The sequence below is a fragment of the Mustela nigripes genome, chromosome 1 (genome assembly GCF_022355385.1).
Source record: "Mustela nigripes isolate SB6536 chromosome 1, MUSNIG.SB6536, whole genome shotgun sequence".
NCBI lineage: Eukaryota > Metazoa > Chordata > Mammalia > Carnivora > Mustelidae > Mustela > Mustela nigripes.
The window spans coordinates 376,494-394,514 of NC_081557.1; the positions used below are offsets into that span (position 1 = coordinate 376,494).

The 18,021-nt window shown below is 57.9% G+C and overlaps 2 protein-coding genes across 2 annotated transcripts; one reads left to right on the top strand and one right to left on the bottom strand.

The window, feature by feature from the left end:
- Positions 1 to 832: 832 nt before the first annotated feature.
- Positions 833 to 1,916, bottom strand: SCT (secretin). The gene is made up of 4 exons (XM_059397699.1): positions 1,676 to 1,916; positions 1,459 to 1,560; positions 1,272 to 1,364; positions 833 to 1,063 (listed from the first exon to the last, which is right to left on the bottom strand). Exons 1-4 carry the CDS (start codon positions 1,750 to 1,752, stop codon positions 940 to 942), a joined length of 396 nt encoding a protein of 131 aa, XP_059253682.1. The 5' UTR covers positions 1,753 to 1,916; the 3' UTR covers positions 833 to 939.
- Positions 1,917 to 13,252: 11,336 nt separating this feature from the next.
- DRD4 (dopamine receptor D4) lies at positions 13,253 to 16,114 on the top strand. The gene is made up of 4 exons (XM_059397692.1): positions 13,253 to 13,522; positions 15,070 to 15,182; positions 15,296 to 15,783; positions 15,912 to 16,114. Exons 1-4 carry the CDS (start codon positions 13,253 to 13,255, stop codon positions 16,112 to 16,114), a joined length of 1,074 nt encoding a protein of 357 aa, XP_059253675.1.
- Positions 16,115 to 18,021: the final 1,907 nt, after the last annotated feature.

Here is an 18,021-nt window from a genome sequence, read left to right on the forward strand (position 1 = left end):
CAGGGGGCTGCGGGAGCTCCTGGGGGGCCCCATGGGTTCCGGTGCTTGCCAGGGGGCTGCGGGAGCTCCTGGGGGGCCCCATGGGTTCCGGTGCTTGCCAGAGGAGTTCCTGGCAAGGCTCCTTGGCCCAGACCCCCAACTGCCCTTCCCTCAAAGGCACCCCCCGCCCCACCCCCACGGGCCAGGCCTCAGCAGCAGCAGGGAGAGGCAGGAGGGAGGGGCTGCTACCACGCCGGGGGTGGGGGGTGTGGGGGGGTGGGGGGTGTGGCTGTGGTCCTTCCGCTCTCTAGCTTTGCCTGGCCGCTGCCCCCTAAGGCTCCCGGCCCCTGCAGGTGGTGCCTGCCTGGCTCCCGCAGGCCCCAGCTCCTCCCGGGGTTTCGTGACCCCCCCACTCGTCAGGCTCAAAGCAGTCAAGCCACGAGAGACCACAGAACCTGGAGCCGGAGCTGTGGCATGCGTGGGGGTCCTCTCTCGCTGGAGCGGACGCCGGGGCCCTTCTGCCACCGCTTCCTGCCCGGGGCCTCCTCGCCCCCTCAGTCTCCCCGCTCAGCCGCTCCACTGCCCCACACGGGGCCTCCGGGACAGAGGTCCTGTGCCCCCCACCCACGCACCCAGAGCCCCGGAGTGTTTGCCGAGTGGACGGCAGGGATGCGGGTGTGTCTCGGGGAAGCTCCGGGGACAGCAGAGATAGGGGAGGAGAGGCGCCCGCTGGCTCCCCAGGTTTAAAGGGCAGCTGGGTGCGGTCACCGGGCTACAGGCTGCGGTCGGGGCCTCCTGCATTCTGACCGCCCTGACCTGGGAGAGGGCGCGGAGTGAGCTCACAGGGCCAGTGTCTGAATTCCTCCTTTATTGGCGACAAGTGCAAGCCCTCCTCCTCCTCCTCCCCCCTCCCCTGGCTGCTCCGTGCCGGTGCCGGTGCCCGCGGGGACGCCTTCTTCCTCAGGGCTGGCTTCGGGTGGCCTCCACAGCGGGGATGGCTGGCTCTGCCAAGGTGGCCCCAGACCCGGACCCAGGAGGCAACCGGGGAGACCAGGTCTGATCCAGGGGGTCCCTCAGGGGCATCCTGCGGGGATAGCCAGGTCAGGGGCGGGAGACTGCGGGCCCCCTAGGGGAACCGGGCCTCCTCTGGTCACCAGCACTGTTTCCCCTTCCCAGACGCCGGGCCCCCGGCCGCGCCCCGTTCCTGTCCCAGACCCAGGGTCCTGGGGGGGGGGGGGCAGAGGAAGGGTGCGGGGCAGGAGCAGGTGGGTGCCGCGGGCGGCGGGGCTCACCAGGCCTGCAGGATGGGTGTGTACGGCCAGTGCAGGCAGAGGCGGCCCTCGGCCGACTTGGTCCAGCTCGTGCTGTTCTCCGGGTCCTGCTCGCTGCCCCCCATCCCAAGTCGAATTAGTCCCGGAGGTGCCCGGCGCCCACGCCCCGCAGTTCTCCCGCAGCCGGGGGAGCGCCGCAGCCCCTCACCTGCGCTTGCCCACCAGGCCCTGGAGCAGCCGCTGCAGCCGCGCGCTCTCCCGCAGGCGGCTGAGCTCGCTGGTGAACGTCCCGTCCGAGTGCCGCGGGGCCCTGCGGGGCGGGGGGCGGGGGCGCGCGCCGGTTCAGGGCCAGGCGGGGGGGGCGGGGGGCGCGCCGGGCCGGGGGTGGGGGGGTGGGGTTCGAGGAGCGGGCGTGGGTCCCTCACCTGGGGGGCGCGGGGAGCGCGGCGGAGCCCCGGAGCAGCGGCGGCAGCAGCAGCAGCAGCAGGGGCGCGACGGCCATGGCGGGCGCGCGGGGGGCTGAGCGCTGCTGCGGCCGCCCGAGCTCCGCGCGGCCCCTTTATAGCGCCCGGGAGCGGGGCATCGATCGAACCCGAAGGTCAGAGCCGCCCACCCAGCTGTCGCCCGGGCTGGCCGCCCGCCCCCACCGCCGCGGCGGCGCCCCTTGGCTGGCTGGGCAGGGAGGGGAGCGCTGCGCCGGGGCGCGCGCCCGCGGGGGTCGGGGAAGGGCGCCCCCGAGGGCGGAGGGACGTGCGGGCGAGGCTGCAGCGGGAACAGCATGTGCAAAGCCTCCGAGCCGTTTCCGCTCTGGGCGCAGAGGGGGCGAGCGCCCCGGGTCGGGGACTCCGCGGGAGAGGCGGGGCGGGCGGTGGGAATGGGGAAGGCTGGGCCGGTGCCTCTTGCCTGAACCTACTGCTCAATTTTTCTTAAACATAAAACTGCTCTTTATGAAATTCTGCTGATTATTTTTATTTTTATTTTTATTTTTTATTTTTTTTAAAGATTTTATTTATTTATTTGACAGAGAGAAATCACAAGTAGGCAGAGAGGCAGGCAGAGAGAGGGGGAGAAGCAGGCTCCCTGCTGAGCAGAGAGCCCGATGCGGGGCTCGAACCCAGGACCCTGGGATCATGACCCGAGCCGAAGGCAGCGGCTTAACCCACTGAGCCACGCAGGCGCCCCTCTACTGATTATTTTTAAATGAGTGTAAAGTTTGGGGCACCAGTCTGGCTCAGTCAGTAGGGCATTTGATTCTTGATCTTGGGGTCGTGAGTTTGAACCCCACATTGGGTGTAAAGATTACTTATATAAATAAAAACTCAAAAAAAATTTTTTTTAATGAATGTAAAGGGGCACCTGGGTGGCACAGTGGGTTAAGCCTCTGCCTTCGCCTCAGGTCATGATCCCAGGGTCCTGGGATCAAGCCCCGCATCAGGCTCTCTGCTCAGCGGGGAACCTGCTTCCTCCTCTCTCTCTGCCTGCCTCTCTGCCTACTTGTGACCTCTGTCTGCCAAATAAATAAATAAAATCTTTAAAAAATAAGTAAAATAAAATGAATGTAAAGTTTAACACAAAAACTACTGGTTTATCATTTCATTTACTAGTTTTGTGATTTCTGTTTAAGGATTTCATTAGTACTGGTTTTTAAAAGCCTAAACTGATTTAATCCCCTATTGATTAAGCAGGAGTAACTGGGCTGCCTGCCTTTTTCCCAGCAGTCTGTCTGCATCTCCACCTCCTGTCCAACCCCAGTCTGCATGCAGCCTCTCCAGCCTTGGGAAGTTCAAATGAAGGGCATCCTGAGGCTGGATCCAGCTCTGCCTGCAGCCCACTTCCACACCCCACGCCTCTCCCCTGCCCCCCCCCCAGAGTCTGGGGCTTGGGTTGGCCTCCCCAAGGTCCTGGCCTACACCCTCATGAACCAATGGAGCCACCCAGGTGGCGGGAATAAAAGAAGACACTTATCAGATATGTGATTTATAAATATCTTCACCCATTCTGTGAGTCCTGTTTTCACTCCTTTGATAGTGTCCTTTGATGCACAAAAGATTTTTGTTTCATGAAATCCAATTATCACTTGGTGTTTTCTTGGTGCTTCTGGTGTTAGGCTTAAGAAACCATTGCCAAATTCAAGGTCGTGAAGATTTGCTCCTATATCTTCCTCTAAGATTTCTACAGTTTTAGATCATACATTTAGGTCTCTGATCCATTTTGAGTTCTTTTTTGCATGTAGTTCTTGTCGTGCTCGGGGATGCAGCGTTGTCCCAACACTGTGCGGCTCAGACTCTTCTTCCCTCGATGAACACTCCTGACACCCTTGTTGAAAATCAGTTGATTTGGGGCGCCTGAGTGGCCTGGCTGGTTAAGCCTCTGCCTTGCGCTCAGGTCATGAACCCAGGGTCCTGGGATCCAGCCCTGCCCTGGGCTCCCTGCTCAGCGGGGGGTCTGCTTCTCCTTCTGCCCTGCCCCCTGCTTGTGCTCTGGTGTGCTCTTTCTCTATCAAATAAATAAAAATCTAAGGGTGCCTGGGTGGCTCAGTTGTTAAGCGTCTCCCTTCAGCTCATGTCATAATCCCAGGGTCGTGGGATCCAGCCCCATACCTGGCTCCCTGCTCAGCAGGAGGCCTGTCTCTCCCACTCCCACTCCCCCTGCTGTGTTCCCCCTCTCGCTGTGTCTCTCTCTGCCAAATAAATAAATAAAATCTTTAAAAATAAATAAATAGGGGCACCTGGGTGACTCAGTGGGTTAAAGCCTCTGCCTTCGGCTCAGGTCATGATCTCAGGGTCCTGGGATCGAGCCCCGCATCAGGCTCTCTGCTCGGCGGGGAGCCTGCTTCCTCCTCTCTCTCTGCCTGCCTCTCTGCCTACGTGTGATCTCTGTCTGTCAGATAAATAAATAAAATACTTTTTAAAATAAATAAATATCTTTCTAAAAAAGAAAATCAATTTATTTTAAATGTATGAGTATTGATTTCTGAATTCTAAACTCTGTTCCATTGATCTATGTCTAACTGTCTGCCCGTATCATTCTGTTTTGATTCCTGTAGCTTTGTAGTAAATTTTGAAATTAGGAGCCATGAGTCCTACGACTGTTTTTCTTTTTCAAGATCGTCTTGGTTATTTGTGGTTCCTTACATACACGTCCATACGAACTTAGGATTGGCTTTTCTATTTCGTAAAAAAAAAAAAAGAAGAAGAAGAAGCTAAGGGAATTCTGCTAGGGAGGGTATCAAATCGACCGTTGGGTTTGCTGAGAAAGGCCGCCTTCACACTACGAAGTCTTCCAGGCCATGAGCGTCGCCGCCTTTAGCCTCGCCAACGTTTCGTACTATCGGTGTGCACGTCTTTCATCTTGCTTAAATTTCTTCTTCTCTATTTTTATTTTTAAGATTTACTTATTTGAGAGAGACAGAGACAGTTGAGAGAGAGAGAGCACGCGCACACGTGGGAAGAGCGGAGGGAGAGGGAGAGAGAACCCCAAGGCAATTCCGAGTGGCGTGAGTGGAGTGTGGAGCCCCACGTCGGCCAGACGGCACAGCCCGAGCGGAAAGCCAGAGTGGGAATCTCAGCTCACTGTGCCAGCCACGGGCCCCCTTGGAATTTTTTTCTGACTATTTTATTCCTTTTTTTTCTTTGGTGAGTAGCAAAAAGTTTATTAACGGATAGTAAGGTTTATTGAGTGACAGTACAAAGTTCCAGAAGAGGGAAGGAACCCTGGAGGGTTGCCCTCTATGCATTTTATCCTTCTTTTTTTAAAAAGATTTTATTTATTTATTTGTCAGAGACAGAGGGAGAGAGAGCGAGTGAGCACAGGCAGACAGAGAGGCAGGCAGAGGCAGGGGGAGAAGCAGGCTCCCCGCCGAGCAAGGAGCCCGATGCGGGACTCGATCCCAGGACGCTGGGATCATGACCTGAGCCGAAGGCAGCCGCTCAACCCACTGAGCCACCCAGGCGTGCCCATTTTATTCTTTTTGATGCTATTACAAATGAGGTATTTTCTTAACTTCATTTCTGAATTGTTCTTTGTTAGTATACAGAAATAAAACTGATTTTTGCATGATGATCTCACGCCCTGCAACTTTTCTGAATTTATTTATTAACTGTAATAGGGTTTTGTTTTGTTGGATTTTCTATGCATAAGATCATGTCATCTGCAATTAGAAATAGTTTATTTTTTCCTTTCCAATTTTGGATACCTTTTATTTCTTTTTCTTGCCTAATTGTTCTAGCTAGAACTTCTAGCACATGAAAAGGAGAAGCAGCAAAAGAGGGTGTCATTGTCGTTTTCTTGATCTTAGGAGAAAAGCTTCCAGTCTCTCACTGTTGAGTGTAATGTTTCCTGTGGGTTTTGTTTTTTTTTTTAAGATTTTTATTTATTTATTTATCTATTTATTTATTTGACAGAGAGAGAGAGAGAAAGGGAGATGACAAGCAGGCAGAGAGGCAGGCAGAGAGAGAGGAGGAAGCAGGTTCCCCGCTGAGCAGAGAGCCGATGCGGGGCTCGATCCCAGGACTCTGAGATCATGACCTGAGCCGAAGGCAGAGGCTTTAACCCACTGAGCCACCCATGCGCCCCTCCTGTGGGTTTTTGATAGATGTCCTTTATCACGTTGAGGAAGTTTCTTTCTTTCTTTTCTTAAGTTTCTTTCTACTCATAGTTTATTGAGGTTTTTTTTTTTTTTTTTTTAAATCATAGAAGGGTATTGGATTTCATCAAATGCTTTTTCTGCATCTGTTGCATTGATTAAATGGGCATTTCCCCTCTGTTCTAGCAATGTGATATACTACACTTGCTGAGTTTTTTCTGTTGAATTACTGGTGCCTTCCTTGAATAAACACCACCAAGTGCATAATCTTTTGAAAAATACTGCTGGATTAAGTTTGCTCAGATTTTGTTGAAGAGTTTTGTTTTTTTGTTTTCTTTTTAGAGATTTTATTTATGTATTTGTCAGAGGGAGAGAGAAAGAGCAAGGGTGCACAAGCAGGGGGAGCAGCCGGCAGAGGGAGCAGCAGGCTCCCCACCGAGCAGAGAGCAGGATGTGGGGCTCCCTCTGAGGACCCCGGGATCATGACCCAAGTGGAAGGCAGACGCTTAACCGACTGAGCCACGTGGTCATCCCTGTTGAAGAGTTTTGTATATATATTTATAAGGGATATTAATCTGGAGCTTTCTTTCTTGTGATGTCATTGTTGAGCTCTGAGAGTTCTTTATATATGTTGTATACAAGTCCTTTGCTAAAAATGTAATCTGCTGATATTTTCTCCTATTCTATGAGTGGAAATTTTTTAAACTTTAAAAAAAAAGATGTTATTTATTTGAGAGAGAGAGCGAGTGCACAAGCATGGGGAGAGGCAGAGGGAGGGGGAAAAGCGGACTCTCTGCTGAGCAGAGAGCCCCAAGCTTGGCTCAGCCCAGGACACTAGGACCATGACCTGAGCTGAAGGCAGGCATTTAACCACTGAGCCACCTGGGAGCCCCAATCCAGTACCTGTTTTGTCAGATTTCTACATATTACATAATGTAATTGTTGTACATAATACATAAGCTGCTGTAAATGCTGTTGTGCTTTTACTTTTTAATTTTGGCTTCCAGTTATTTGTCGCTGGTGTACAGAAACACAAGGATCTTCATGTGTCAACTTTGAACCCTGCCACCTGGCTCAGCTGACTTGTTAGTTCTGGGAGCTTTTGTAGATTCCTTGGGATTTTACTTAGACAGTCATGTTGTCTGTGAATAGGGGCAGTTTGCTTCTCCCTCTGCAATCTGCATGTATTTTATTTGTGAATTTTTTATCGCTCAATTGCACTGGCTGGAATGGCAGCACAATGTTGACTAACAATGGTGAGAACGGACACCCTTTTTCCTGAGTTTAGGTGGAAAGCACTCAATCTTGCATCATTAAGAGTCATGCTGGCTGCAGGGTTTGAAGATGCCTTTTGCTGGGTTGAGGGAGCACCTTCCGGTTCTAGGTTGCTAAGCACTTTCATCATGAGCACATATTGAATTTTCTCAAATGTTTTTCTCCATCAGTCAATACGATCATGTGGTATTTCTTCTTTGGATTGCCAAATGGTATTTTACATTAGTTTGAGACCATCCTTCTTTTCAAATTAAGTAGTTAATGCTATGAATTTTCCCCTGAACAGAGCTTTAGCTCCGTCCCATAAATTTTGATATCATGTTTTTTTTTTCCCTTTAGTTCAAATTATTTTCTAATTTCTCCTTTGACCCACTTTTTACTTCAAATTGTGTTAATTCCAAAATTTTTAGAGATTTTTCTGCTTTCTTTCTGTTGGTTTCTAGTTTAATCCCTTTATGGTCAGAGAACATACTTTGTATGACTTACATTCTTTTAAAAACATATGTTAAGCTTTCTTTTTTTGATGCAGAATATGGTCTAGCTTGGTGAATGTGCCATGTCAACTTGAAGAGCATCTGTATTTCTCTGTCATTGCACACACTGCTCCATAAATGTCAAATCTGTCTACTTGGTTGATGGTCATGCAGCTTCTTCGATAGCTTTGCTGACTTTCTACTTGTTCTATTGATTAAGGAGAGAGTCTTAAACTATCAAACAACTCTTACAAGCCAAATAAGTGTTATCTAGAATGTTTCAAGCATCCCATAAAATTCTGCAGCAAATGGCTACAAAACTGGCTCCAGCACCTGTTCCAGTGTCACCACGAGGCTGACCGCTCTGGCTTCTGTCCTAGTCTTGAGGGTTGCAGACACTCATCAGTCCCAGCAGGGGGGAGGGACCTTCAAGGCTGCATATCCCAGCTTTCACCAGCCGGAGGCTTTGGACAGAATTAGGACATCATTCCATCAGGCTGAGCTGCTCAGCTCTGCACCTTTTTTTTTTTTTTTTTTAAAGATTTTTATTATTTATTTACTTGTCAGAGAGAGAGAGAGCACAAGCAGGGGGAGCAGCAGAGGGAGAAGGAAAAGCAGGCTCCCTCTGAGCAGGGAGCCGGATGTGGGACTCGATTCCGGAACCCTGGGATCCTGACCTGAGCTGAAGGCAGAGGCTTTACCCCCTGAACCCCTCAGGCACCCCTATGGCTACTCTTTTTTTTTTTTTTTTTTTTAAAGGTTTTATTTATTTATTTGGGCGAGAGAGATCACAGGAGACAGAGAGGCAGGCAGAGAGAGAGAGAGAGGGAAGCAGGCTCCCTGCCGAGCAGAGAGCCCGATGCGGGACTCGATCCCAGGACGCTGGGATCATGACCTGAGCTGAAGGCAGCGGCTTAACCCACTGAGCCACCCAGGTGCCCCTGGCTACTCTTTTTGAGGTATGGTTCTATGAATTTAAAAAAATGTATTCAGGGGCACCTGGGTGGTTCAGTGGATTAAGCCTCTGCCTTCGGCTCAGTCATGATCCCAGGGTCCTGGGATGAAGCCCCGCATCAGGCTCTCTGCTCAGCAGGAGCCTGCTTCCTCCTCTCTCTCTCTGCCTGCCTCTCTGCCTACTTGTGATCTCTCTCTCTGTCAAATAAATAAATAAAATCTTTAAAAAAAATTTATTTTTTAAGAATTTTTTTAAAGATTTATTTATTTATTTATTTGACAGACAGAGATCCCAAGTAGGCAGAGAGGCAGGCAGCGAGAGATGCGGGGGAAGCAGGCTCCCCGCTGAGCAGAGAGCCCGATGCGGGACTCGATCCCAGGACCCGGGGATCATGACCTGAGCCAAGGCAGAGGCTTTGCCCACTGAGCAACACAGGCGCCCCAGAAGAAAATATTTTTAACTGAACGTGATCAATGGATCAGACAAATGTGTGGGACGCATGTCGGAGGGACGTATGTAGCGTTAAGTGGTTGTGTCAGGAAAGCACTGGGCTCACAAACCAGAAACAGGACAAACTGGGGACAGAGCCCGCAGGAGGATAAACAGAGATAAAAGCAGAAATGAGTGAAACTGAAACAAACTGTAGGGAAAAAATCAATGAAACCAAAGTTGGTTCTTTGAAAAGATGAGGAGCATTAAGAAACCTCTAGCACAAAGGCTGCTGTATTCTAGAAAAACACACACTTCGCGAACAGAGGGACGAAGGGGCCTTGGCCGCGGAAACCTGCGCGCGGACACGGCTCGCGAAGGGACGCGTGGGCCACGTGAGGACGACCCGGAGACTCCGGCTCCGCGCGGACACGCGTCCTCGCCGGCCTGCGGCCCGGGAAGGGAACAGGGCCGGACGCCGTCGCGGCGACCCCCGCGGGCGCCCGTCCGCCCCGATGTGCTGCCGACCGGAGAAGCGAAGGGGGCGCCGCCGCGCAGTGAGCAGACCCGCGCCGGGCCGAGGCCGCCTGCGAGAGGGCCACAGCCGCGGAGCCCCCGGACCCGCGATGCCGCCCCGAATCCGGCCTCTGTGCAAGGAAGGGCGCCCCCCGCCCACCGGGCCTCGTGCTGAGGGCAAGGCCGGCCGGCGGCCCCCACCCGGGCCAGCTCCAGCGCAGCAGCAGCTCGGGGGGAGCCTGCGAGCCTCTCCGCGGAGGCGGTAAGAAGACCCGAGAGGCCTGGACACCTGCTTGCCTTCAGGCGGCCTAAGAATAGACGTTCCCGAACCGCGGGCGGAACCCACACCCACGGCCGCCCGCCGCTCACCGGGGGCAGGCGGAAGCTTTCCCCATAAGAACAAGGCAAATATGTCTGCTTTCACCATTTCTGAACCTTCTGGCAAGTTCCAGTTAGTAAAATAAGGGGGAAGAAATGAGGAAGGGCGTCCAGGCAAGAACGGGAGACGTCAAGTGGTCTGTCCTTAGTTAGAAATTCTGAGGAAAACTAAAAAACAAACAAACAAAAATCCTGGCATTAATAAGTTTTAGCAACAACAAAGACACAAGGTCAACACATAAAAACTGTATTTCTGGGGACGCCTGGGTGGCTCAGTCGGTTAAGCGTCTGCCTTCAGCTCAGGTCATGATCCTGGAGTCCGGGAATCGGGTCCTGCGACGGGCCCCTGCTCTGCCGGGAGCTTCTCCTTCTCCCACTCCCCCTGCTTCTGTTCCCTCCCTTGCTGTTTCTCTCTCTGTCAAATAAATAAAATCTTTAAAAAATAAAAAATAACAAGCCCTATATTTCTACATGTCAGCAAAGACAATTAGAAATATTTCTAAAAAGAAGCCATGACACATTTAGTTATAAATCTTACAAAATATGTGCAGGGTCCTTATGCTAAAAACAAAATACTGAAGAAAGAAATCAAATGGAGAGACGCACCTGTACTCACAGACTGGGGGACCCCACCCCCTGGAGAGGTCAGTTGGCCCCAAACTAGCGGCTGGGATTGAACACGAGGGGGACCACATTCCCAGCAGGCCTGTGTTCGTTGATACAGACAACCTGATCAAAATCCACAGACACAGGGGCGCCCTGGCGGCTCAGTTACTGAAGCGTCTGCCTTCAGCTCAGGTCAGGATCTGGGGTCCTGGGATCGAGGCCTCGTGTGGGCTCCCCGTTCAGCAGGGGGCCTGCTTCTCCCTCTCAACCCTGCTTGTTTTCTCTCTCTCAAATAAATAAATAAATAAAGTCTTTTAAAAAAATCCATACATAGAGACAAAAGAACTAGAACAGTCGAAACAATTTTGTGAAGGAACAAAGTTCAAGCACTCCAGGAGCCTGATGTCCTGACTTTCCATGAAGCCACGGTCCAGGCTGCATGTTGTGGCCGGAGGGGCAGACAACCTGCAGCTAGTGGGAGACAGCGGGACAGGAGAGGGAGGAAAAAGAAAGAGCTCCACACGAATACAATCAAGTGATTTTCTGATAGAAGTTCAAAAGCAATCTCATGGAGAGAAGAGTCTTTTCAACAGATGATGCGGAGATGATCGGACAGCCATAGGCAAGGACAGACAGACAGAGCTTCAGCTCACACCTTCTGTGTAAAAAAGAGTAAGACGTGAGAATGAAGTAACAAGGTACAGCCTGGGAGAAAATATTTTCACATCATGTATCTGACTCTTTTTTAATCTTATTTATTTATTTCTGTATTTTTAATTTATTTGAGAGAGAGAGAGAAAGAGGGAGAAGCAGGCTTCCACTGAGCCCGGAGACCCATGCAGGACTCGATCCCAGGACCCAGGATCATGACCTGAGCCGGAGGCAGAGGCTTTAACCCACGAGCCACCCAGGCGCCCCAAGCCTTTTCACTCTTAATGGTCGCGGACATCTGGGGGCCAGGAGGAAACTCCAAGCCGGTCAGAGGCTAGACCGCATTCACTAGTTGGCACCCAACCCCAGATGGCAGAGCTGCCTCTGCCCGAGACTGTGAGAGAACCATGTTCCTCCTGCTCCAGTCACCAGCCTCACCAGCCATCTTGTTCCAGGCTCCAGAGGGCAGAAAGCCTGCCCGTCCCTCTACTGCTCCAGCCGAAAGGGATGGGGGTGCCAGACGGGCCTCAGATCTGGGAGTCCAGCCACACGGGCCCTGCACACACATTTCCTGTGCCAGATCCATGTGCCCTTACCCCTTAACACAATCAGTACGGCATTTTCCCCCAGAGTCCTTGTTTTCTCTTCCAGGTTTTCTTTATTTGAGAGAGAGAGCGTGCGCGAGAGCCAGCAGGGAGCGGGGTGGAGGCGGAGGGAGCAGCAGCGGAGCGCAAGCAGAGTCCTGGCAGAGCGCAGAGTCCCCCAGGCGCCTAGATCAGGGGGCCTAGATCACCGGAAGGAGTCTGAGGCTGAGCCACCTAGGCGCCCCTTTTTTTCTCTTTAATACTCGGGTGCTCGGCTCATCGAGCTGGCCACTGCGTCCCCTGCTGCCCCTGTGAGCTCTTGGCCGCAGCTCTGTGCTCCAGGCCCCCCCTGAGTCTCCGGGCCTCCCCGGCGTGGGAACTGCGCCTGGGGCGGTCCCACAGAGCCACGCAGGTGGAGGGCGCATTTCCCGCCCGTTGGCCAGGGGATCTGGGCTCTGGGTCACTCTGGTTTAGTAATTCTCGCCAAACGGCAAGTTCCGTGTACCTGACCCCGCAGCCGGGCTGACCCCGCCGCCCCGCCGTCTCCGGCTAACTCTGTGCGGTGAGCAGTCCCGCCTACGCGGACCTGGGACACTGCCCCCCACAGCCCCCACCGCCCTAGCCTCCCGTGCCCCCACAGTCATGTGTTGGCAGGCGGCGGTGACCCACCGACTTGGCCCGGGATCCTGCGAGTTTGTAGGATTGGCGGTGCAGGCTGTGGGGGTCTCGTTTGGGGCAGGCGGGACCAGGACAATCGCGAAGCTCCGAGCGCACAGTCGTCCTGTTACCTCACTTCACGCTCAGAAGGAAGCACCCGGCCGCGACCTTTGTTGGAGAGTAACTGGGCAGGGTCCGTCCGGGTCGGGGATGAGAGGCTGCTTCAGGGGATGGGGCGCAGGCCCCAGAGTGGGGCCTGCAAACATTTGGTGGGGGACGCCCTGGGGCACGAGAGGTTGAACCGAGGGAAGCCCCATCAGGGGGCCCACGGGGGACACCAGCGAGGAGTTGGGGTCTCCCGCCGTCTGGCGGAACCGGCCTGATAAGGGTGTTCTCCGGGTGCCCTGTGGGCGCGTGAAGCGGCCCCGCCTCCGCCTGGAGCCGCCTCCCGGGGAGCAGATGCCCCTCGGGCGCAGGCGGGGCCCGGGATCTCCGGGGCCGGGGATCTCCGGGGCCCGGGGACGGCGCTGGCGTGGGGCGCCCGCACACCTCGAGGGAGGATCCGGCAGACCTCCCACCCGGGTCGGTTTCCCAGAGCGCAGCCCCGCGCGTACCTCCAGCCCTGCGCGGCGGGGCGATGGGGGCCCCCCGCGCCGATCATCTCGCTTAAGTCTTCCCTCGAGGGCACGCGTCCTGCGCGCCTGTCGGAGCGCGAGAACCCAAGAGCCACAAAGGCACCTTAGAGTGCCCGGGGCGCACGGAGCGCCGCGGGTCGGGCCGGGACTCTCGCCGCGCTGGGGGCGTGCCCGGGGGCGGGGCTCCCGGGGTCGCGACCCCGGCGCTGTCCGCGGTGCTGAGCGCCCGCCCGGGCGCCGCGGGGGCGCAGGGGAGCCATGGGGAACCGCAGCGCGGCGGACGCGGACGGGCTGCTGGCGGGGCGCGGGCCGGGAACCGGCGGCGGCGCAGGGTCTCCCGGAGCGGCGGCGGCGCTGGCGGGGGGCGTGCTGCTCATCGGAGCGGTGCTCGCGGGGAACGCGCTCGTGTGCGTCAGCGTGGCGGCCGAGCGCGCCCTGCAGACGCCCACCAACTACTTCATCGTGAGCCTGGCGGCCGCCGACCTGCTCCTCGCCCTGCTCGTGCTGCCCCTCTTCGTCTACTCCGAGGTGAGCCCGCGTCCAGACCGCACGCGCACGCCTCACCTGCTCCTTCGTCCCCTGTCCCCGTCCACCCTGAGGACCCAGAACCACCCGGCCGCTGGGCTTCTCGGGAACCCTGAGCCAGGGCGGCTGCAAGGACCCTGTGCCTGGTCCTCGGTCCGCTCTGACTCCCCGCAGCATCTCACTGTCAGTTAACCTGCCTGGCTAACTGGTTGTCTGTCCTTCCTCTGTATCTCTCTTCTGTCCCTGTTTTGGCGTCTCCCACCTAAGAGAGGTCTTTGCCTTTCAAGCTAGGGACCTCAGAAACAGGCAACGTGGGCAGTCCAGCCACCCACCACCTCCTCAGCCGAGGTTCCATTCCCCAGGGGAGCCAGATGGACAGGCAGATTCCGGTTTACTCTCCCCCCGCCACCCCTGCTCTCCCTGGGGCACAGGGACATACACACATCACTGCACAAAGCCACAGCCAGGCGTGACCAGGAACACGCGCACATCAGAGCACCCCAGGGAAGGAGACCCTCACTCGTACACATAGTGCCCACAGCAGGAGGACCATTTAGCTGCCAGGAGCTGAGGGGAAGTGAGCAGGGTTGGAAGGGGAGGCCCTGCCCTGATGCTGGAACCCAAAGCAGGGGTTGGTGTGGGGTCCAGCGCCCCTTCCAAGAACCAGGGTCCAGAAGCCTCCGTCCCCAGACCACATCTGGCCCTCAGGTGGGTCCTCCTTGGTGCCAGCCCTTGACTACTTCGTGATTTGGACAGAGAAAAGCTGCTTACGCCTGGGCGGGGAGCACAGTGACCCAGGCAGGGGGGAGAGTCGGGGACGCTCCATTTTTCTAAAGTGGACATGGTGAGACTGGGCAGGGCTGGGACAGAGCTAGCAGGACAAGGACACACATGACCTGCCCCTCCCCTGGAGCCACAGACAGACGTCACAGTGACAGCTCTTAAGCTCCTAATCGCCCCAAATCAGCGGAGGGGATTTAGAAGGGGGGTGGCTGTCTGCTCCTTTGCCCTTGGTAGGGGCAGCGGGCCGGTGCCAAGGCCTTTACATCTTGCAACTCATTTACCCTCAAGGCAATTGTGTGGATACGATTGTCACCCTCGTTTTACAGATGAGGGGACAAAAGTGAGGTGACCTGTGGAGTGCCAGAGTGGTGACGGAGTCTAACCACACAGGCTGACTCTTAGCCATCCTGTTGGCGGGAAAGGAGGTCAGTGGGCTTCAGGCTCCAGGCAGCCGGCCTCCTGGGGGAGCACCCCCTCCCCCGAGCTCTGCAGCATCAGGGATCAGAGTCCCGGACCCTCGAGGCCCCATCTCCAGGGGTGCCCCCAGGCATCTCTTGGCTTTTGCAGAAAGTGGGGAGGGAGGGAATCTTGTCCAGCTCAGTGGGAAGACTGCCCGGGGGGGGCGGGCCTCTGGCACAGCCCCGCTCCCCCAGGCGTGTGGGGGTCAGAAGCGCACAGTGCCGGTGGCTATGAGGTCTCGGAGGGAGACCAGCGGCGGGCCTTGTGTCTGTTGTCCCCCGCACCCCGTGCCCCTTCCCGGGGCGCAGGTCCAGGGTGGCGTGTGGCAGTTCAGCCCCGGCCTCTGCGACGCTCTCATGGCCATGGACGTCATGCTGTGCACGGCCTCCATCTTCAACCTGTGCGCCATCAGCGCCGACAGGTGAGCCGCCGCCGCCCCGCCCCGCGCCCGGCCGCGCCCGGCCCCGCGCCCCTCCGCGCCCTCACCGCGCCCCTCCCCTGTCCCGGCCGCCCGCGCCCCCCCCCCCCCCACAGGTTCGTGGCGGTGGCCGTGCCGCTGAGCTACAACCGCCAGAGCGGCGGCGGGCGTCAGCTGCTGCTCATCGGCGCCACGTGGCTGCTGTCGGCCGCGGTGGCGGCGCCGGTGCTGTGCGGCCTCAACGACGCGCGCGGCCGCGACCCCGCCGTGTGCCGCCTGGAGGACCGCGACTACGTGGTCTACTCGTCCGTCTGCTCCTTCTTCCTGCCCTGCCCGGTCATGCTGCTGCTCTACTGGGCCACGTTCCGCGGCCTGCGGCGCTGGGAGGCCGCCCGTCGCACCAAGCTGCACGGCCGCCGGCCGCGCCGGCCCAGCGGCCCCGGCCCGCCGCCCCCCGAGGCCGTCGAGACCCCCGAGGCCCCCGAGGCCATCCCGACTCCCGACGCCACTCCGGCCGAGCCCGCGCTGCCGGCGAGCGAGGAGAGGCGCGCCAAGATCACGGGCCGCGAGCGCAAGGCCATGAGGGTCCTGCCCGTGGTGGTCGGTGGGTTCCCGCCTGGGGTCGGTGGGCGGAGGGGAAGCGGGCAGCGCCCACGGCGGGAGACGGAGCCCGGGGCAGGCGGGGGGCGCCGCAGGGACCCCGGCTCACCGCCGCCCCGCCCCCGCCCCCAGGGGCCTTCCTGGTGTGCTGGACGCCCTTCTTCGTGGTGCACATCACCGGGGCGCTGTGTCCCGCCTGCGCCGTGCCTCCGCGGCTGGTCAGCGCCGTCACCTGGCTGGGCTACGTCAACAGCGCGCTCAACCCCCTCATCTACACGGTCTTCAACGCCGAGTTCCGCGCGGTCTTCCGCAAGGCCCTTCGCCTCTGCTGCTGAGCAGCCCCCCCGCCCCCGCCCCCGCCCCCGAGAGTCCTCTGCGGGGACCTGGCGGTGCCTCAGGGGGCAGGACCCCAGCAAGGGTGGGGGCGGCTTTGTCGGGCTGATTAAACCAGTACCTTCCGGAACACCTGCTGGGAAGGCCGGCGGTGGGGAGTGCGCGAGGGGAGGAGGCAGGGGTGGGGCGGTGCGCGGAGGAGGAGCTTCGGCCGCACGTGGAGCGCAGGACCCCCCCCCCCCCCCGCCCCACTAAACCGGCCCGGCCAGCTAAGCCCCTCCCTCCCGAGGAAGCCCAGAGAACTGACCCCACAAAGCCGGCTCCAGGCTGGGGTGGGAGGTGAGGCGGGAAGCAAGCCAGCTTTGGGGGGGGGGGGGGGGGGCAGGGGGACTCCAGGGAAGTCCCTTCTGCTTATCCCAGGGAGAAACTTCCAGAACCAGCGCAGCCCTTGCCCGCGTAGGCCGGGACTCTGCGGGGCTGCCTACAGGCTCACTTACCGGGATTCACACCGTCCTCCAAAAGGTTCCCTCCTGACACCCCCATCCCAGCTGTCCCGGGTCAGCAGCCTCAGCCCCCTCGGCCCCCTCTCTCAGCGGGAGAGTGTGGACAGCTGTCCTGCAGTCTGGACGTGGCAGCTTCCTGAGACTGCCCTTGCCCCAGGGGGAAGACAGCCCCGCCCAGACCGGGCCCCTGCTTCAGCAAGGAACTCCAGGGTGGCTACGCACCCCTCTCCAGGGAGCAGGCCTCGCCCACCATTTTGGCGGCTGCCCCCCAGGTCAGAGCGCAGCTCCCTGCCTGCTCAGCTTTGACGAGGTCCAAAGCCCTGAGGAGACAGGCCTGGGGTGCTGGCTGGGCCCAGCGGGGCAGCCTCCCTCCCCTTGCAGGAGGTGCCTGGCCCAAGGCAAGGCCGAGCCACCAGCTGTCATCCTGGGGAGGTGGGGGTGGCTCTCAGCCCCTCCAACCTGCTCTCCCCGTCCTGGGGCCCAAACTCACAAGAGCGTGGGTTGCCCCTCCCCACCCGTGGGTGCCCGCCCTCCCTCGCCCAAGGTCTCCGTGGGAGGGAGGCGAGGGCCATGTGGTAGACTCTGGCTCTGGTGGCTCCTTGAGTTTCTGGCACCCTCTTGCCCATGAAGCGTGAGGATAGTTGCAGCAGGCACCCTGGGTCTCCCCACAGGGAGCAGCCCTGATGTGGGGACCGGAGGCCCAAATGGCACAACGGAGCTGTCCCAACTGGCTATCTTTGGCACAGACGGTCCCTCCTGGGGGTCTCAGACTTGAAGACCAGGGAGGGTCCCTGGGGCCCCCGGTGGAAGGCAAGGTCAGAGCAACCCCCCTGCCCCTGTGCCCTCTGATGCTTCTGCCAGGGGCACCTGTGAAGCCCCTGCAGGTAGACAGCGAGCCGTACCCTTGACCAGCACCACATGGCAATGGCAGGCCACTCCCGAGCTCAGCTCCGTCCCTTGGGTGCACTCCTCACCTTCGCGTGTGTGCGGGCAGGGCTGACCCACCTGTGAGCTGCACCTGCCCTCAGGCTGAGCTGGGAACAGGCTGGAGCTGCTGGGGACCCCGTACTGTCCCCACTGGCCCTGGAGGCAGAACCTGCAGCTCCCGCAGCAGAGGACAAGGTGCGCACTGGGGGTAGGGGTGCACACACAGAGCCACAGAGGGCCTGGCTAGCAGGGAAGCCCCCAGAGGAGCCCCGGCTGTCCGGCTCACTCAGCCACCCCCACCGACGCCCAGGGTCACCCTAGCCTGTCGCTCCCTGGAGCTTCGGCTCAGAAGACCCACAGCACCCCAAGTGGCCTGGCCTGTGCCGATGGCTGGCCCCTCGCCTGTCTCCCGAGGCTGCGCCCAGCAGGAGATGTTGTCAGAAGCCTTGACCCGAACTCTTGAGGACCTGCAACAAAGG